This window comes from Mustela lutreola, chromosome 1, assembly GCF_030435805.1.
Source record: "Mustela lutreola isolate mMusLut2 chromosome 1, mMusLut2.pri, whole genome shotgun sequence".
NCBI lineage: Eukaryota > Metazoa > Chordata > Mammalia > Carnivora > Mustelidae > Mustela > Mustela lutreola.
Genome location: NC_081290.1, coordinates 147,069,703 through 147,090,843, shown reverse-complemented (window position 1 = coordinate 147,090,843; position 21,141 = coordinate 147,069,703). Strand labels below are relative to the sequence as shown.

At 43.9% G+C, this 21,141-nt stretch overlaps 1 protein-coding gene across 1 annotated transcript; it reads left to right on the top strand.

Annotated features, from left to right (window-relative positions):
- Positions 1-9,336: 9,336 nt before the first annotated feature.
- Positions 9,337-20,871, top strand: REELD1 (reeler domain containing 1). The gene is made up of 6 exons (XM_059155408.1): positions 9,337-9,544; positions 12,289-12,511; positions 13,564-13,727; positions 17,110-17,422; positions 17,943-18,006; positions 18,839-20,871. The coding sequence occupies exons 1-6, from the start codon at positions 9,337-9,339 to the stop codon at positions 19,445-19,447; spliced, it is 1,581 nt and encodes a 526-aa protein (XP_059011391.1). The 3' UTR covers positions 19,448-20,871.
- Positions 20,872-21,141: the final 270 nt, after the last annotated feature.

The following is a 21,141-nucleotide window of genomic DNA, read 5'->3' as shown; positions in this document are numbered from 1 at the left end:
TTTTAAAAGTGAGAGGGAAAGGGGAAAAATATATCCTTAGAATTTTTAAAAAGTTTTTAAAATTTTTTTAAATTTTTATTTTATTTTTAATTTTTAATTTTTTAAATAAACATATAATGTATTATTAGCCCCAGGGGTGCAGGTCTGTGAATCGCCAAGTTTACACACTTCACAGCATACAAAGATTTTTTTAATTAATTAATTTATCTTAGAGCAAGAGTGAGTGAGAGGGCACATGCACACACGCACACACACACGAGCACACACACAGTGAGAGCTAAACAGGGGGTCCTGTGCTGGGCTCCATCCCAGGACCCTGAGATCACAACCTGAGGTGAAACCAAGAGCTGAATGCTTAGCCGACTAAGCCACCCAGGCACCCCATCCTTAGGATTTTTAAACATTCCTTAATTGCAGAAAGTATTCTGTAGCTGGAAGGAGGGAGGAATACCTGGTGGAATTCAATATGGTGGACCCATGAAGTCCAGATCTGCCACAGTGGATTTTTCTTGCATGTCTTGAAGATGGTTTGCCTCATATGGTAGGTTTGCAGGGTTAGAATGCGAGGTCTTCTGGGAGGAGTTCTAACTGGGTTTCTTACTTACCCCAGCTGGCCTCCCAAACCCTGGTGCCAGAAATAGGAACCTGAAGTCTTTGCCCCCATCCTTCATTTGCTCTCCAGAACCAGCACAAGCCACTCCCTCCATATGCTTTGCGTTTCTTGAACATCTGATGGCAGGTGTAATAAGGGGCTAGGAGTACAGGCTCCAGGCACCCCCTCAGTGGTGTACAACTCAACTCCTCCACGTACAAGCAGTGTCACCTCAGGCAGGTTATTAAAAAAAAAAAAAAATCTTTCTATGCCTCAGTTTCCCCATGGGTAAAATGGGAAGGGTATTAACACATATCCTATAGGGTCATTGAGAGGCAGTCACACAAATGTTAGATGTGTCCCTGACACACAGTAAAAGCTCAGTAACTGGGAATTATTCCTACTTCCCTAGAAAAATCGGAAGAAGGATGATTAAAATAAAAGATACACTAAATTATTTAGCAGATGACTTACGATCAGCATGGTATTGTGCTATGCGTGGGAGGCAAGCAATTTCACGATGATTTTGACCCTCCAGGGATTTAGAGCTAGGCTGATATGGAAGAGAGTCCTAGTGCCCCTGAGGATAAAGAGTGCACATGGTTGGGGATGCCTGGGTGGCTCAGTCGGTTAAGCCGCTGCCTTCGGCTCAGGTCATGACCCCAGGGTCCTGGGATCGAGTCCCACATCGGGCTCCTTGTCCAGCAGGGAGCCTGCTTCTCTCTCAACCTCTGCCTGTCACTCTGCCTGCTTGTGCTCTCTCTCTGACAAATAAATAAATAAAATTAAAAAAAAAAAAAAAAAGATTGCACATGTGTCGGATCCTACAAAGATGCTACAAGACCATTACAGATGTAGAAATCCCCAGAATTATTTCAACACTGAGCTTTGAGATGGATTTTTGGCAGCCAATTCCAAGATGTGAATGTTTGGGTTTTTTGAAAGGGAGAAGGAAATTCTGAACCCCCGATACTCATTTTCTATACTGCCATAATAATACGCCTAATCCTCTCTCTCCTAATCATTTATCCCATTGTTTTATGATTCTCTGCTGATGCATTCATCTCCATTGTCAGCCCTGGAGAGGCAGACACTCTGTGTTACTCATCTTCATATCCCCAGCCCTGAGCACATGGCCTGCACTTGGCAGGCATTTACTTAGAGGCTGGCTGAAGGAATAAATGAGTGCTGAGGGCATTGTCGGCATATCTAAAACTGAGCACCACCGACATCCCTCTTTTGGATGTAGGTTAAATTATTCACTCAGGCTTTCTAAATACCATTTTTTTTTTTTATAACCTCTTTGGCTACCTAACAGTCTCCAAATCCTACGGATTCTTCCTTTTACTTCCATTCCCTCCCATCAACAGCCCTGTCGCCATCACCCTTATGTCCGGTATGCCTTATTTTATTTCTGGATAATCACCCTAAACATCACGTGACCCTTCCACTTCCGTGGCTTTCTTTAAGCTTTACCTGACACTTTGAATCTTCTATTACCCTCCCCCGCAAACCCTACCTCACCCCTCATATCAACCATCTTTCCTTGCTTGTAGTTGAAATATCCCTCTGTGCTCTAAACCCTGGTAGCCTGGCCATGTCTCCTTTCTGATAATAGCTTGCATTCACTGCTGTGTGCATGCCTACGCTACACATCTAGTCTTGACGACATTCTTGCAAAGAATCTAATAAACAGCCTCCCCATTTTCCAGAGGGAAAAATGAAGCTCACCGATATTAACTAACTTCTCTAAGGTCACAAAACTAATTTGCTGTCTGAGTTCAGAGCTCTTTATTCTACATCTTACTACCTCACCCAAGTAAAACATTGGCTTCTTGAGAGGAGGGGTGTGGCTGATACTTTGTTGCATCACCAGACTCTCTTAGGTATATTATTTGGCAAATAATAAGCATCCAGATAGTGACTGGTTTTAAAGTCTTTTTTGTCTATACTGTTGTTTAACAGGAAGAACGGAAGAGAGGATAATTAGGTAGAAAAGGAGCACTAAATCATCCTTTTTTTTTTTTTAATGGAAGAAAGTGCCCTGTATCTTAGAGAATGGAGCAAAAGTCACCAAGTTTACTAAATGTCCAGAGATGCCCATTCATTTCCCATTTTTAAGTAAATTAGAGTTTGAAGTCAACTGAGAATTTTTCTCTTTTCTTACACACATTGTCCCAGTATTCCAGAAATCTGTAGGCATCAAAAAAAAAAAATTGTCTAGGTAAATATTAAAATACTCACTACAAGAAGGATGCTAGAATTGCCAAGGTCTGTGTAACCACACTAGTCAATTTCAACGGATATTCACGACCAAGGCATGAAAAAGGGAGTTGTTCATGAGTCACCAAAGGCACATGTGCCATTTTCAGAGACCGAACAAGAAGAAAATGCCCACTTGTCTATGGGACTAAGGTCGGAGAGGCGGGACTGGCATAGTGAGGTCTGTTCTCCTGTTGGTCCTTCCTTTCTAAGGATTCAGTGGATATCTGCAAAAACGTTTCTAAGGCTGGCTCCGAAGACAGTAGTGATTCAGGATGGTGTCAGTGCTGGCGATATTTATATGCCATTCCATAATTATGTGCCATATCCATGTCATCTCAAGATGTTTTCAGAGTCGCTCATTCTTCTACCTTTATGACTAAAGTAAGACGTTAAAAAGACGTATCATTCTCAAGCTGGAAGAAATCTAAGGGATTATTTAATTCAAACCTTTTATGTTATACCTCAAGTGACCCGGGGAATTGACGTGATTTGTGGAAGGACACAAAGCTTCTGGCTTGTCCTGTATTTCCTAATGTAACTATTCTAGTCAGGGCCATAGAATGCTAATGTAACGATTTTGTCATGTTAATGTATCAGGTCCAGCTAAACTGAGAGTATGAAATGATTCAAGCAAAAACACAGTGTTTTTTCCCTTTCCGGTGACACACAGCTTGGCCTTCTTCACATTGGAATGAGATCAGATGACAGAGGAGCCTGGAAGTTTCTTTCTCTTGCTCCTGTTTTGGTCCTTGCTTCCCCACCCCTGCTCCCGTGTGGTCACACTCTCATACCTGTCGGGGGCCACATGGCACAGAAGCCTCTACTCTCTGTGCACAGGCTCTATTATCTCCACAGCTTGGTCAGCTTTCTCCTTCCCCAAACGAACTGTGTTTTGGGCCCTTCCCATGCTAAGGGCTAATAGCTTATTATTTATGATCTCAGTGAAACTTCAAGAACGTTGGGATACAAGTACAAGAATTACAGTTATCTGTAGTTTATAGATGAGACTACAAAGGTAGCAGGTGGCAAAGCTGTGGTGAGGAACCTTATCTGTCACAGCCTGAAAGCTGTGTGATCTTTGGCAAGTTATATAAACGCCATGACTCAGTCTCCTCATCTCCAAAATAGGATAATAGGAAGAGGGACCTCATAGTGTTGTGAGTACTAACGAGGGAGCTAACCTACTGGTTTCCTAGATCGATGCCTGCACTGCACAGTCGCCATAGAGATGTGTTAACATTTGTATTTGCTATCTTGTCCCCTCAGCCACACTGCCTCTTCTTATGTATCCTGCACAAGGCACAGTTTGGCCTGTCCCTACATCCTGACATTTTGCTCAGCCACTTTCCTTGGTTTAAGCCTGTACTGCCCAATAGGGCAGCAACTCAGCACTCCTGAGCACTTGAAATGCAGCTGGTCTGAAGCATAAAATACACCTTCTTCTTCAGTCTTCTTCGAAGACTTCCTGTGCAAAGAGAATGCAAAATACCTCCATAATGCTTTTTTTGTGCAGTTTTATTTCTATTGACCAGTCCTGGTATAGAGGCCCCTTCTCTGTTTTCTGTCAGAATCCCAGGAGAGGTTGTGGTTCAGCCCTGCCTGCAGAGACGCTGCCTTGCAATCAGGGGAGGGCTCTGGGGCAGTCAGCTCTGTGGAGGGCCTGGCACAGGGCCTGCTGCTGGCTCAGTGGGGGCTGGGGGGCGGTGGGGAATGGGAGTCATGTCTAGGATAAGCCGTCCTCCTGGTCTCCTAGGATAAGCCGTCCTCCTGGTCTCCAAGGAGAAGTATCCCATGGGTGAGTGGCAGGATTATTACGGAGCCATTTGTGTTTGGTCTAGCCCTCTACCCTCTCTAACCTGCTAGTTGGCTTTTCAGAACCCCCAGATCAGGGGAGTTTGGGCTGCAGAGCCAAAGGAAAAGTGTTGGTCCATGTCCCCTTCACGTGTGGTGGGTAGATTATGCCAGGTGACGGGAAAGGGGAGGGAGAGCAGGGAAACTTTGGCCCTGAGAATAGATGAGGGGCAGGGTGGACAAGAGGTTAACCACGCCCCCCATAGCGACAGGAATCTGTGCCCCACTAGTGGCTGTACCCAGGGAGGGGATGGCACAACCTCAGAGAGGCCACGCAGTGGCTGAAGACTTGACCCGTTCTTTGCTTGGAAGCCTCTGAGCAAACAGCCTTTAAGTGACGCATCAGGCTGGAAAATTTGGATAATAGCAACAGAAAGCCCTCACCCACATTTCCTAGGCCTCCCGGATTCCCTGATTACCTAACAGAAGCTCAAGATTTTCTGCTCCTGATAGGAGACGGGTTTAAAGGAGCCAGATTTAATCAGTTTGATTTCTTCTGCGTGGGGGATACTGGAGTCCCAGGCCAAGGAAGCTCAATCTCTTCTGGTGGTTTTAGGGTACACTGCCTCCTGTATACTTTCCTGATAGGCCAAGCGAATTCCTAAAACAAACATTGCAGCCATAAGACTGCTGTCTCTAAATGAGTGCTTTCCTTGTTAAGTCATTCACCTCACTAAGATTTCTGGGATGGAGACTAGACCTAACAGTCAGACCTTTGCTCTCCCTGGAGACCCCAACCCCCCCTCCGATTCCCCCGACACTGTCCATGCTAAAATTCTCTCTTGGGTACCCTACATTCAGTCAGTCACCAAACCCTATTGAGACTACCTTCAGATGATCTCCTGAGTCCATCCCTCTGGTCCCCCAACCATCACTGCCCACTCAATTCTTTCTCACTGGCCTGAAATACAGCAGCTTCCTCTATGGCCCCTTGTCTCTGTCCCTGGCACTCGAGCTATTTCCAGAACTGCCTTCATAGAATTCCAGCTGCGGGTTTAAACAGCCCTGGGAGCCCCCTCCTTTCTCACTGGATATGCTTCCACCCCCTCACTATGACATGCAAATCTCTTCAGAGTGTGGTCACTTTCCTCCCCCCATTGCCGCCTCTCTCCAAGCATATCTCAAACACATCAGACCCTGTGCAGGACTCCATGGTCAAGTTTCATAGGTGGGAAAATGAAAACAAACACGCAAACACACAAAAAGCTCCTCGAATGAAGAAAGGAGAATGCCACCAAGAACTCTCAGGAATCAAATTCGGTTTGCGCTTTTGCCCTGTCGCCTGTTCCAACCCTAGCTTTTCTGAACCATTCCATTGAAGTGGTCTGTGTTCCTTGAAAAGTCCAGATTCTCAAGGCAGCTGATTGGTTGCTGCGCAATCAATGGACTGCCTCGTCTCGGGAAAAGTGGCCATCTCTAACTAATCAGTCAGGTGAGATGGGAGATTATCATATGGCATGTGGGTGCTTTTCAAAGGGCTGAGATATGGGTAGCTTCTCCAGAGCAGTACTTCCAAGAAGCAGAAATGAACTCCGTGGATCTGCAGGGGGATGAGGGGTAGGGGCTGTGAGTCTACACGTACCTCTAACAAGCTCCTGAGTGATGTTGGTGCTGCTGGTCCATGAACCACACTTTGAACAGGGACACTCTATAGGGACAGTCATCAGGACATGGAGTAAAAAGTATTCAATACCTTCCTCTCATTCTAGAAAGTTCTCCAGTCTTTATGGCCATGAAGAATTCTGCTCAGTGTTTAAGGTACAGTTCAAACATAACTTCTGTGAAGGTTTTTGGACTGTCGTGGAATTAATCACATAGAACTCCTTTCTGACACCCACTGATCATCTGTCTGATGGCTACTTGTGTATAGCTGTCCCTTCCAGTTTTGTTTATTCTACATATTTATTTACATACAGTTTTTATTTATGGACCATTTTGATGTGCAGTCTGAGTTTTTTTGTTTTAATTTTTACTATGTTATGTTAGTCACCATACAATACATCATTAGTTTTAGATGCAGTGTTCCAAGATTCAGTGTTTACGTATAACACCCAGTGCTCCGCGAAATCCGTGCCCTCCTTAATACCCAGCACCAGGCTCACCCGTCCTCCTTCCCTGCAGTTTGAGTTTTAACAAGAATGTACAGATCCAGAGCAGTCGCATCACCCCCAAATTCCCTCGTGCTGCCCTTTGAAGTTCCTCCTCCCCTCAACCCTAGCCCTTGGCAACCACTGACCTGTTTCTATTCCTATACTTTTGTCTTTTTCAGAATGTTATATTAATAGAATCATACACCATGTAGCCTTTTGACTCTCCTCCATGTTGCTGTGAGTATTTATGGATCTGGGATGGTATCAGATTCATCTGGAGTGAGCTCCAGGAATTTGCAGTTCTAACAGCTTCCAGAGGATGCTGATGGTGTGCTCTGGGAACCCCGCTTTGGGAACCATCAATCTACAGGCTCTAAGCTATTAGCAAGGGTCTTGGGTGATTCTTACATGCCTGCAGTTTGAGGAATTCCAGTTTCAGTGCCACCAAAAGGGGAAGGAGCAGGCTCGGGGTATTTTTTATACCAAACATGGCTCTCTGTCCATGGCATCAATCCCACTTCATCAGGGATGACTTCTTCAGCTCCCATTGACTCAAGAAGCAGAGAGCACTGAGATTTGTTTGACTCGGTCATTCTCCCCTTGGGAAGGAGACCGAGATGAAGGCCTCTGGCTCCCACAAAGGATGCCAGTGCCAGTCATGGGCAAGACCAGTTCCAGTTCTCTCTAGTTCTTCACACAGGCTTGAGCAGTGTTGGTGTGGAAACCCTGTGTGTGTATGCGGTCCTAGGGAAAACCAATGAGATTAAGGCTGGCTCCGGACCTTGAGGGACAGCTCCTGTGGATGCCTAGGATTAGCGGTAACAGCTGCTCTCCTGCCCATTAGAGGAGGAACAGAAGAGAGACAAAAAGGCTTGTTTAAAAGATGCATCTCTGCAACTCTGAGGGGGGAAGCCAGTCCATCAAACCTGAAGGAAAGTGTGTTTCTAGGTAAGTGTTTGTTTTCCTGGTTCTGGTAGACTAGTGCTGGTGGGAAAGCAGAAACCTCAAGATTTAAGGAGGAGAGGGTGGGCTTTGTGGGGCACGGCCTTACCCCTTTCCTCCGTAGGTGTCTATGTTTGATCTGATTTGGGACTACCTTCTGCTATTAACAAAGGCTCCAAGGACATTTGCTTGTGGTCACTGTGGATGAAAATGGAAAAGCCCTGGGTCCCCTCAACTGAGAATGTGTTTTTATAGCTCATTGTTCATGATCTCTTAATGGGCCTAGGAAACTGCAGGAATGGTCCCTGGTGGTGGAAAGGTTTTTTCCTTTTTTTTCCTCGTGGCAAGCAGCCCTAGCAGAGAAAGTTATTGTCTAAAGTCCTGTTCAGACAAGTCCAAAAGACTGGAATTATAGGTCACCATCCTGTCTCTTTGTGTCTGGTCCATGTAAGAGGCAGGGTGGTGGTTGAAGACAGAATGCGGGTAGATGACATTGGGTTACTTGGTTGTTTGGATTATCTCCTTAGCCCACTGTTTTTATAGCTACTTTTGCTACATTGAAAGTATTTTATTTTTATCTTTCATAACTAGCTTATTAGAGAGGAGGGCTGTTGCCTTACATGGTTCCTTAGATCAACATACTAGCTGAACTTGAATAATTCCTGTGTATATAAAAATATAAAAACAAACAACTCCTTTTGAAACATGCTTGACAGTCCTAAATGTTTATTCAGAGACCTTTCACTGTCATGTTTGCTATCTCTCCCATTATTATCATCTGAGAACTTCCTTACACAGTCAACTTCAGTTCTTTCTGTCCATGGCATTAGAGCTAGCAAACAAAAGTGAAACTTATTCCCTAAATATTATTTTATCCAATCATTTAATTCTATTCCTGAACTAACAACCTACCCCCCACCCCAGTAAATTAAATAAGGTGCACAGTGGATGAGCTTAGGTGTAACTCCCTCTGCCCATCTTCTCTGTGAAAAAGTAGTGAAATAACTAAACAAGTCAGTAGGAGGAGGGACAAGAAGATACCAGAGTGTTGCAAATTTAACAGTTGCTTCTAAGTAATTAATTCATAGTTGGGAGAAATTCTGTACCATTCAACCCTCTACTTTGCAATTGTAGCAATAAGACACTAATCCAAGCCACCATATGCCTTGCTCCCTGACCATATTGAAATATTGGGTGTCTCAACTTAACCAATAATGTATTATAGCTCACACTGCCCTTGGATATCAGACAGCTTGTAAAGAGTTCACATTAGGATACGAAATTTTTTCTGGTCTTATTTCTTTGACTTAATTAAAACCTCTTTAAGAAGAAGCTGTCTGGTCTAATGAGAAAACTATAAGAAGAGAGGTATTTAAAAGAAAAATTGTTTAGAAATTGAAACACTTCCTACAGCCTGGCACATCCTTTTGATCTTGACCTTGAGCCCTTGTAATCTGGGGAGGTGGCACTAACGGTATCTTGGGTTTAAAGGCAGTGTATATTCAGATCGGTCACATTCAAAAGGACATCATATCATTTTCTGAAATAGCATCTGGATTGAAGCTGTTGTTTCTCATGACACAGGAAAAGGTCAAGATGAGGGTCTTGGCTGTCCTTGGAGGCTGGGCTTGGGCAGCCCTCTGCCTGGCTTCCTGCTCAGCTGCCTTTTCCCATGGTGCCGGCTCAGGGGCCTGTGAGGACCTGCAGCCCAAACACATTCAAGCCCAGCCTCAGGACCCACAGACCCACCACGTCACCATTCACACCGGTAGATCTTCCTACTCACCGGGTGACACGGTTCCAGGTACGTATGGGAGAGGCTTTGCAAGACCCCACGGGACCCTACTGACCGATCCCTAGCTGTGTTTGTCCAAAGGTGGTAGCTGAGTCTACACAGCTGTGAGTAAATTCAAACACATCAGCAATGTTGACTCGACCCCCTTTGGACTGTGCTGATTCTTTTGATGGCGATTAGAGGTGATAAATCAAAATAAATTTACTCTGGAAGTACTGTTTTGCCCAATCATTCTGTTCTGTTGGTAAGTATGGGGAAAAATTTTGTGAGCAATATATTGACCCCCATAGCAATATACTCTCCGAACTGAAATTCAGGCTATTCCAACAGAGATTCCCAAACTTTGTCATGTCACGATTCAGCGAGGAAAGGATAATATGTGTAGAGCGTGCTGGGGCGTATGTGAGGGGCTGCTCAAAACTGGAGGCAACTTTCCTGGAGGCTCCAATCGCCACAGTATGCAGCCAGGCACCCCAGCATGAAGGGATTAATATGTTGGCACTCCTGTGTTCTGTGGCTAAGGGAATGAAAATGGTAAAAATCAAAGCACTGTATTAGGGAGAAAAGGCTGTAAAAATGACCCAAAATATGACACCCAATTTTTTTTTTTAACTTATCTGAGACAGAGAGAATGAGAGAGAGAGCATGAGAAGGGAGAGGTCAGAGGGAGAAGCAGACTCCCCACTGAGCAGGGAGCCTGATGTGGGGCTCAATCCTGGGACTCCAGGATCATGACCTGAGCCAAAGGCAGTTGCTTAACCAACTGAGCCACCCAAGTGCCCCTGTGTGACACCCGAATTCTAATGAAAGACCTGAGGGAAGCAAATTGGACTGTGGTTGGAACTAGGACACATATATAAGAGAGCACTTCCTAGATCCAGTGAGGGTCAATTATTACTTTATTGTGCTGGGATTACACTGTTTTTTCTTTTCTTTTCTTTCTTTCTTTTCTTTTTTTTTTTTTTTTTTTTCCTGGGATCCCACTAATCTGTGAGCTCCTTGAAGGTAAGAACCATGTTATCCCATTCATGGATGTATGCTCAATGCCTAGCACAATGTCCAGTTTTAAATAATAACTAAATACCTGGACAAATGTTTACTACTAAGAGTTCAAATGCACGGAAAATAAAATGATCACAGACTCTAAGCTGCACTGAGCAAGCCTATGAAGTTATGACCCTGGTTTTTGCTACTCATTTCATTACAAATGAGTTTGCTGTATTATTTATGTCTGTAAGAAAAATTTCTGCAGGGGCGTCTGGGTGGCTCAGTCATTAAGCGTCTGCCTTTGGCTCAGGTCATGATCTCAGGGTCCTGGGATCGAGACCCACCTTAGTCTCTCTGATCAGTAGGGAGGCCTGCTTCTCCCTCTCCCACTACTTCTGCTTGTGTTCCCCCTCTCGCTGACTCTCTCTATCAAATAAATAAATAAAATCTTTAAAAAAAGAAAGAAAAGAAAAAAAGAAAGAAATCCCTGCAAGTGAAATTGCTAGATCAAAGGGAAACTGCATTTCTGGGCTTTTTTGGTATGTGTTAAAAAAAAAAAAAATATATATATATATATATATATATATATATATATAAAACATAAAATTTGCCATTCTAATTGAAGTATACAGTTCAGTGACATTAAGGACATTCACAATGTTGTACCCCATCACCATTATTCATTTTCAGAATTTTTTCATTATCTTAAGCAGAAGCTCTATACCCATTAAACAATAATCTCCATCCATCTCTCCCCTCAGATTCTGGTAATATTTATAATCTTTCTGTCTTTGTGATAATTTACCTGCCCTAGGTACCTCAGGTAAGTGGAATTGTGCAGTATGTCATCTTATATCCACTTACACTTAAGCTGATTTCACTTACTGAAACTTACGCGTAATGTCTTGCAGTTCCTTCCATGTTGTAGCATGTATCAGAGGTAACTACATTTTAAATATGGAAAACATTATTATGTTACCTTCTCAAAAAGTTGTATGGTTTATTGTTCTAGCGCTAGTGAATGACTGTCCTGGTTTTTCCACAGTGCTATCAATACTGGTTATAATTCTACATTTTAAAATTTGTTGAAAAGATAGGTATCTCAATAATGTCTCATGATTGTTCTTTAAATCATGATTTTTAAATTTCAAGTCTTTATTTAAATTCTAGTTAGTTACCATATGGTAAAATTGGTTTCAGGTATAGAATTTAGTGATTCATCACTTACATATAATACTCAGTGCTGATCACAAGTGCCGTCCTTACTAAATCATGATTGACTTTATTTTATTTTATTTTATTTTCTATCTGTGCCCTTTGATAACTTGGGATTTGGTCATCTTTTTATTGATTCACCATTACTCTTTGTATATTTGCCTGTTTTGTATCTTTACAAATACTATTCTTGGTTTATAGTTTGTCTTTTGATTTCTTTGATATTCACAATTTTTTTACATCATCTTTTTCTTTATGGCAATTGGGTTTTTCTTAGAAAGGCATTCCAAACTACAATATTTTTTAAAAACCACATTTTTCCTAGGTTTTTAGGAACTTTTTTTTTTTTTTTTTGTATTTCATTTTGACATAACTTTGATCTAAATGGAATTTACTTTGGGTATGAAGTAGCACTTCAACTATTTTTCCCCCTAATGAAGTGTTTACTTTTGGGGGGCTGGTCTTAAGCTTTTAGTTTTGAAAATACCCGTATAAAATCAGCAAATCAGTACCACATCAAGAGGGCTCACCTCAGATGTTTTCTGTTACAGTGACTGTGAGGAGCAGTCGAGATTTCATGGGATTTCTACTTCAGGCTCGAAGAGTGTCTGACCATCAAATAGCTGGCACTTTTGTTTTCATGCCTCCTCATTCCAAAGCAATGGCTTGTTCTCAAGAGGCTGACACCGTCACCCACTCTGACAAGTCCCGGAAGAGAAACCTGTCCTTCGAGTGGAAGGCCCCTGCCCAGCCTGTGGGGGACATCACATTCCTGTAAGAGTGAGGGGAGTTCTCCTTCTTGGTAATGGAGCCTTACCCTCTGAAGAGAAGGAGCTTCTGCTCTCCCTTCCTTCATGCTTCAGCCCCTACCTCCAGCCACCTCATGACAAGGATAGGGTCATGAAGACTCTCGCAACTAGACAGTCAGTGCGGAGGGTAACCAAAAAGGAAGTTGCCCCCAGCTCCCCCCTCTGTCATTATCCACAGCGTGGGGGCACGTGATTTCCCCCTCCTCTCTGGGCACAGATGCATCTTGGCCAACCTCTCCAGGAAATTTGGACCAGAGTGAAAAGAAGAACGTGTGGGAGAATAGGGAAAACTGAGAAAGACAGGGACTGAGGCAGACGGATAAGTGGACACTTACTCAGGCCCAGGGAAAGCCACTGTGTTCTCTGCGCCTTGGCTTGTGGTCTATCAGATGGCCGATGACTTAACTGACTGAGCCGCCCAGGAACCCCTAAGTTAATCAGATTCTTATAACTGCCTTCTGATTATTTAAACAGGGAAAAATGATTCCAGCCGATAATCCCTACTTCAGTGAAATTTGGGGGAGGATAAATGAGATGATGTTTGTGAAAGGGATTTTTACTAAAGAAAGCCATTAAGTATTCAAAATATTAGTTAGAGTACCAACAATTTATCTCTGATTTTCAATGGAATCGACAATTACAATAGAGCTGTACCATTGTACAACAGAATTATGAAATTTTCAATTAACAGAGTAATTCAATTAACAGTATACCAGTAATGGCTAATAATAAAGTTAAAGATGGAACCTTTTGAGACTAAACAGTTCAAGAAGACACCTTTTAGTCTAAATGAGGTTTTCTTATGACTGTATTTATTCAGGAGGGGAATTTAGACATATCTTTCCCTGTTTTAATTCTTTGCCGCTATTGAGTTTTTGTTTCTGAAGAGAGTGGAGTCACACAAAGGGCAATACAATCATCTCTTCAGTTTTTCTGTTCACGTAGACTTTTGTTTTTCTTCAGGTGTTATTTAAGGGAAACCAAACCCTCGCATCATTTTGCTTTCTTTTTCCACAGTCTGTCAGTTGTCCAGTCATATTTCGTTTACTGGGAGAGGATCGAATCGTCTGCTGTGTCTCAACAGACACACCTTGGAGCCCACACTGACCATCACGAGCAGCTCGGCTCACCCATGCCAAGCTCTGGCTGGAGTCGGGAGGCAACCGAGAGCTTCACGCCAGGTACTGCTTGCCGCAGGACTCAAGAGCCTGTCTGGCAGCTTATGGGAAAGAGAGGGGGAGGCAGCTCCCCGCTGAGCAGGGAGCCTGATGTGGGACTCCATCCCAGGACCCTGGGATCATGACCTGAGCGGAAGGCAGATGCTTAACTGACTGAGCCTCCCAGGTTAATCACATTTTTATAACTGCCTTCCGAATACTTAAACTGGGAAAAAAGTGATTTTCACTTAGAAGGTACTACAGCCAGTTCCAGTTCCTGCAACTCAGGCACTGAACACTTGCCTTGGGTGGCCACAACAGCTCATGGCCAAGGACAGGAGGGCATGCTTGCTGCTGCTGTTTGTCCACTGCAGCCTCACAGATTATGGGGGGCCTTGGGCTGGACAGTTGAATCCTGCCACAAAGCCAAACAACAGCACCCACCTCCCTCCACTCCCACACTTACCAGTGGTCACGGCATCTCCTTGGGGTTCTTCAGACCCCTGGAGCTCCACAAGGAGTGTAAGAAAAAGATGATCTTTTCTTCTTTGTACATAAAAACTCTTCAAGCTTTCATTGTTACTTTCCATGGTAGGTAGATGGCTCTTTGCAGCCTGGGTTGGAGAAAGGAATCAGGAATGAGAGGCTGCTTGGGCAGCAATGGAATTTTTCCCTGGTTCACCACATCAAACCAAGACTCCTTTGGCCCATGAACTTCTGCAACAAAACAAAACAAGAGACCACAGTGAGAATACAGCTACAGAATACAGTGGTCACCTGAAAATTGCTGGGGATCGGGAACTCATTTCCATTACTGATTTCTAGCTAAGTGCTCCGAATGGACGCACTCATAGAGGCCACTTGCACAGACGCTCCTATCTTTAATCCTTTCAATTCCACTTTTCTTGACTCTGTCCTTTGTTCTTGGCCAACATGTTCATGTCCGACTTGGCTCAGGCTAGCAGACCCAGGCACATGCCCCAAACCATCTTCTCTCTGCTGCCTAGCACCACTCACCCAGCCTTCCCACCAAGATACTCCAAAAAGCAGAGTCAAGAGCTCAGGGTCTGACAGTGTGGCCTGGAGAAGATCCTGCAAACCCATCGTGTGTTTGAAGTCTCACGTGTCTTTTTCTGTCATGCAAATGTTGCATTTTAATCCCAAACATGTTTGTTTTAATAAGAATGTGACTAAAGGTGAGGTGTCAGGAAGGGATATCATGTCTCTGCTCTCTGTCTTGGGACCCTGTTGGGAACCTTGTCCCCCATGGAGTAAGAGACTCCCATCTGAGCAGCTGCAGGGTAAACTCCTCAGTATGTAGTTGCACACATTCCTGCCCTCCTGGCCCAGGCTGTTTTCCTGCCCATTCCTCTACACAAAGCCCAGGGGTTCTCAAAGGTAAAAGGAGTGTGTGTGTATATGTGCATCGTGGCGGGGGAAGTGGAGGTCATCTAGCAAAGTGAAATAGATTTCTTGGGACACCTGTGTGGTTCAGTCAATTAAGGTGCTGTCTTCAGCTCAAGTCATGACCCCAGTGTCCTGGGATCGAGTCCTACATCAGGCCCTCTGCTCAGTGGAGACCCTGCTTCTCCCTCTCCCTCTGCCTGCTGATCCCTCTGCTTGTGCTCTCTCTCTCTCTCTCTGTCAAATAAATAAAAATCTTTTTAAAAATTTCAAAAATGACTGCAGTGGGCAAATAAATGATGAATCATGAATTTTCACATTAGGAAGATAGTACATTTGTACTTTTCAAACTTATTTCCCAATAAACTCTCAGGACACTTTGGGGTCTACCCAACCCCATTGGGCATGATCTCCATGTTTTGCCTTCTTACACTTCCTCAAACTGGGCTCTTCTTCCTGCTTATCTATTTATCTTTCAAGGGGAGGTTCAAATATCTCCTTTGTGAAACTTTCTCCTGTACTTCTTGGGAGACAAATGTAATTGCTTTCTCAGTTCTAGATTTAAAGCTCTCATCACACCATCATTTCTAAGACTGGGCATCTGAGAGTCTCTCCTCCTGGATTTCAAGTTCAGGAACAACAATGGCCACTATGCAGCTCTTCTGTACCCACCCCCTCAGCAAACCCCCCCCCCCCCACCGATTACAGTGATGCCCATCACATGATGAGTCTGCAGAGAATGTCTGAATGAATTCTGAGTTCAGGCAGAAGTGTAAGACTGTTGAGCTTTTGCCACATTCTGTGTGCCCATTAGGCTTCTTTGTTTTTCACTTTAATCTCAGTGTTTTGGAGTGTTGAAGGCTTTGGAGAAGAGTGGGACTAAAGGGAGAAAAATGAATTTCAACCCAGTTAGAGCCCTGGCCAGAGAAACCTCTGCTAATGTGTTTTTCTGTGAATACCATCATAGTCATCCTAAGCGTTATTACAGTAAACCTTTATTGCATGTTCACCTGTGCTGTGTGCTCCATGCTTCTACATCAATGATTTTCTTTCACCCTTCAGAAGCTCTAGGCTATAGGAACCATTATTGGTCCCATTTTGAAAAAGGAGAAACTGATGTTCTGGGAGGACTTTCCCCAAAGAAGGAGTTAGTGGAATGGAGAATTGAACCCAGTCACCCGACTCCCTGGTCCTTGCTTGCTTGCTATGCTGTTTCTAATTTCTATTTCTAAAGCTCTGGGCTGTCATGTTGGCCAGTCACGGATGGGAAATGAGATGGTGGAGGGCAGTGGAGAGCAGTGACCTTGACTCTGCCCATGGCAGAGGGTCAAGTCATCATCACCAGGGAGACTTTTACTATTAATAATATGGCAGGAAAGATCTAGGGCTTTCAAAAATCTTTGATTTGTGGGATTCTGATTTTGTTTTTTGTTTTTTGTTTTTTTCCTAGCTAGAAGCAGTTTTTGGTAGAGGTGAGAAAAAACAGAGTGGTCACAGTTGTTTCTATACTCCCTAAGTGGTGACTATTAAAAATGTACAAATCCAGAGAGACAAAGACTTACTCTTTAAAGAGATACTACAAAACGAGTCCTTTCCCACTTGGTCAGGAGCTTATATTACTGGACAGATCATCTTTTTTTTTTTTTTTTTTTTTAAGATCTTTATTTATTTATTTGACAGAGAGAGATCACAAGCAGGCAGAGAGGCAGGCAGAGAGAGAGGAGGAAGCAGGCTCCCCCCCTAGCAGAGAGCCGGATGTGGGGCTCGATCCCAGGACCCTGAGATCATGACTTGAGCCGAAGGCAGAGGCTTAACCCACTGAGCCACCCAGGTGCCCCGCAGATCATCCTTTTGTTGATACTTTTGAGTAGCCCAAACTTAATGGTTTGTTTTAAAGGTACATTAAAGTCTCTAGTATTTATCCCAGTGTCATAGTTGTTTGTGTTAATCAATACAAGGAAAATGCTCTACTCTCTCATGGTGTCTTTGGATCTCTGTTTAGCTCTCAGACCCCCCAGCGCTCTTCCTCAGCAACATGCAAACATCTTTGCTGTTGCTCCAACTGGAGCTGCAGAGGATAACAGCTTAGATCCCTTCCCTGCAAGTTTTTGGGCAACAGAGTTTCCTGGGGGTGGGGAGACTCTGTTCCAGTCATCTTCACACACAGCTACTGCTGTCAGCAATGGCCAGCAACCCAGAGGGGACATCAACAGAATCCTTGAGCCATCCCTGGATATCCATGGGCTGGAGAGACTCATAGCTCTCAGGAGATTCTTCTCAGAGGGCATTGCTTCCAGTTCTAGCACCCACCTCAGGTAATGGGTCAGGGGTGGATCATTCAGTGTGGGGGTGGGATAAGACCAAACCCTGGGGTTCTGAGGGAGTCTGAACTTCTTGGCATCTGACAGGAAAAGATCTCACCGTATTTATTCTTAAGTGCACAGGAAACCCTGATCGTAGAAGGACTACTGGCCAAAAGGGCTGAGTATGAAAATCGCCTGGGGGGAACTGTACTTTCTTGGATAGGGTGAGATATCTGATATGCTATTATATATAAAATCAGATATAAATGTGTTTTATAGAAGAGATGTATAAATTTATAATACATAAATACATATTTTATATAAAATAAATAAAAGCATTTAGTGAGGCTTTGTTGCTGTACTCACTTGTCTCTTCCCACCCCCTCCCTCTTTCCCCTTCAGCTCCTAACTCCAAACTCAGGAGTCTTTCCAATGAAATCTGATCTTGTCAGTATATACAGCAATGGTAGGGAATGTTGCTTTTTGATCTGTATACATAGTCTTCTCTTCACCCTTCTATCCTTTGCTTTAGGACTCAGGATGATCCAAGCTTTGATTCATTGGAAACTTGCATACCCTCAGATAGAGATGAACAGGTAACAACCATGTTTGTCTGTGGGTGATAGGGTTGATATTTTGATCCCAGTGTGGGAAGTTCCAGGCTGGGAAAGCAGAGCTATTAGACTAGTAACCAAAATTTGAGAGAAGGAGGCAAGGGTATGATATATATTCAGCATCATTTTACCAATCAATACCAGCCTTTCTGTTATACACAGTGTCTCCAAAGTTATCGACAATTGTAGAAATTGATAGTTTTAGTGATTTGTTTTCCCACTTAGCCTCAGTTAATAATTCCTGTCTCCCCACCTCTCCACCCCTTGCTTTATAACGTTGGCCTCGAAACACCATGTATGGTTCCAGAGGTTAGATCAATGGGCAATATAAAATATACATGCCCACTGATTTACTATTCCTTTGAAGTCTTAAAAGGAACACAAAATAAAACATGGTATAATATTCTTACTCATATTTATTGGAACCTACAACAGATTAAATGCCATCTTGTGTAGGTCCCAGCATAAAAAGACACTCAAAGCTTTCTACTCTTGGAGATGATAATCATGTATCTTGGTCTGGAAGCCTCTTATCGGACCCTAGGTTTATTCTTGTGACTGGCCTCTATGCTCTCTTTGTGGGGTTTCCATTAGCCACCTTATCCCCATCAATCACAAGGGCATATCTATCTACTTGAGCATTTTAGGAGTTTTTTCAGGAGCAGGCACCAACCTGGGTTTTCAGCTGCTGCCTGGGATCTTTTACGCGTTCAGGTTAGATATCGAAAGAAACACAGATTAAGTGTGAAGTTGGGTGGCAGCTTGGAAGAAGACCAGGTCTTTTGACTTCTCTTTTTTCCCTTTCCTTTTCTAGGACAAGATGGAATCCTCTAATAGGACCATGATGAGGCCCCCTCTGTCTACTGCCCATTTTACCTATCCTCAGCACCTCTGGTTGTCTGAAGCACTTACTGGCAATGGGGCTGGAGCAGCCACCCCAACCCCTGTCTTCCCCCCCTCTGCCACTTCCAGGTCACTTGCTGCTGGAGCCCAGTCAGAAACATGGAGGCCTTCTCCCAGCTTCTTAACTCAGCCAAAGCGCAAAGAGCCCAGAGTGGGGGAGGAACATGGTGGGGACAGAATGGAATACCCCAGGAAGACCAACCCAAGGCCTGAGGTTGGGCAAGAAGGAGCCAGTGCCCTTTCAGGGATCCAGCTCAGGACTCCCCAGCTGGGAATCCTGCTTTGCCTTTCCGCCACCTTGGGCATGGCCCTGGCTGCTGGCCTCCGCTGCCTACACGACCAGTATTGCCACAAACGGACAGACGTGTCCTTCAGTGAGCCTGCAGGGGATGGTGTTGCCAGGAGCGATGGTGGTGAGACAGTGCATGTCAGGAAGATGAGGAAGAACAGTTTTGTTTTGGTTGAAGCAGACTACAACTGGACCACGTCCTCTGTGGGTAGCGAGAAAACAGTGCTCTGAGCAGACCGTCATCCTAGGCCTCTGAGTGGCCCTCCTCAGACCCTGCAGTGTCTCAGCCAGAACAGAGCTAATGAGAATAGCTGATGAGGACAGGGATCCGCTGTGCCCCCCACTCAGTGAGCAGTTAGTGGAGGAAGCTGGGAAAGGACAGTTTTATCAACAGAGGGAGTTCTTCCCGAGCTTTGTTGTCTTAACATCTGTAATTTAGCTGCTTTTTTTCTATTCACAATTAGACGTTCTGTTTGAAGAGTTAAACTCAACACAATGAATATTGTATAACCTGCTCATTAACTAGACTCCTGTGGCCGCCAAGCTTCCTCTGTTGCCTTAAGGAACCTGCAGAAATAGAAATTCTGTCCCTCCTCAGTATGTCAGCCTCATCCCTTCTAACTCTTTGAACAAAAGTAACATTGAGGTTGTGTCTCTTACAAGAAAAAGAGCTGGAACCCTCAGTTTACCTCTCCAAACCACCCCCAGAAGAAGTTTCATTTTTAAAACTCGCCTTCAACACTGACTGGGTGAATCCAAGGGTATTCAGTCTTCTTAGAAACTCAGAAGCCTGGCAAATCCGCCTTGGAAATTAATCTGAAGCAAGCGAGTCTTCAAGAGCTTGATGGAACACATCTGTGGGGGAATGCATATGTGCTGCATAAACACCAGAGCGGGGTAAGCAAGCTTCTTCATCAGGTGCAAATGGATCTGGGACCTCCCATCCATTTACACTTGATGGGAGGCTTGCGTATCCTAACAGTCAGCACACATACTGCCTTTTGCCAAAGGTCAGGCTGGGAAAAATGATGATACCACACAGTCTGAAGAAGAGCCTCTACTCATCTTTTCAGGGAGAAAAGGAAGACCACATGTGGACAAAGGCCAGATCTTTCTACTCTCATGATTTATGAATATCGCTTTGACTTAGCCAAGTGTTCATAGATGTTATGTGAGGCCAAGACAACAGGTGTGAATATACCTTTTGAATATGTTCATCTAATATGACACATAGAAATTGGCTGTCTTTTCAGAGGTAAACCTGTTACAGAGTCACAAAACATTTTAATGTGGAAATGAAAAGCCACTATAAATATGGAAAGGGTGTTTATTTATCAAGTACCTAACTTACACAGGTACTGTGCTAAGAACTTTGTATACATTTTCACATTTAACTCTCACAATAACTTAATGCAGAATAAGTTCTGTAACTTGTTCAGAGAGAGGGGCATTCATGACATCTCAATTTAACCACAAAAACATTTTTTTTTTTTTTTAAACTGGGTGTATGGGGAAAGAGATAAATCCCGCTGTTTTTTCAGCCTCTTTTAGCTCATAGGGCACTAATTCCAAGACTGTTTCCTCCTGGATCTGTCCCCTGGCTTCTGTCAAGTGCCTCATTAGGAACATGGAGACCTAGGTAATTGTGTGTTCTCACATGTAAGTGTTCTAGGATTACTGTGGAAATAAGTGAATGTACTATACTCCACCGGCGGCCAGAGCTATCTCTTCTACATATTCCTCCCTTCCTCAGTGATATTTTCCCTGAGATGCAGCTACCTGTAGAGAGTCCTCCTCTGGCCAACAATAAAAAATTACTTCACAATTGCCTGTGAAATAAACTACCCCCAACTCAGTGGTTTAAAACAGCCACTAGTACCACCATTCATCGTCTTTCACAGTTTTGGAGTTGCCTGGGCTTGGCT

Excerpts from the sequence above, each read along its gene's own strand:
- REELD1 (XM_059155408.1), top strand. The coding sequence starts at position 9,337 with ATGAGGGTCTTGGCTGTCCTTGGAGGCTGGGCTTGGGCAGCCCTCTGC. Across the intron at positions 13,728-17,109 it reads AACCGAGAGCTTCACGCCAG|CTCTCAGACCCCCCAGCGCT; the intron begins GTACTGCTTGCC and ends ATCTCTGTTTAG. Across the intron at positions 17,423-17,942 it reads AGTTCTAGCACCCACCTCAG|GACTCAGGATGATCCAAGCT; the intron begins GTAATGGGTCAG and ends CCTTTGCTTTAG.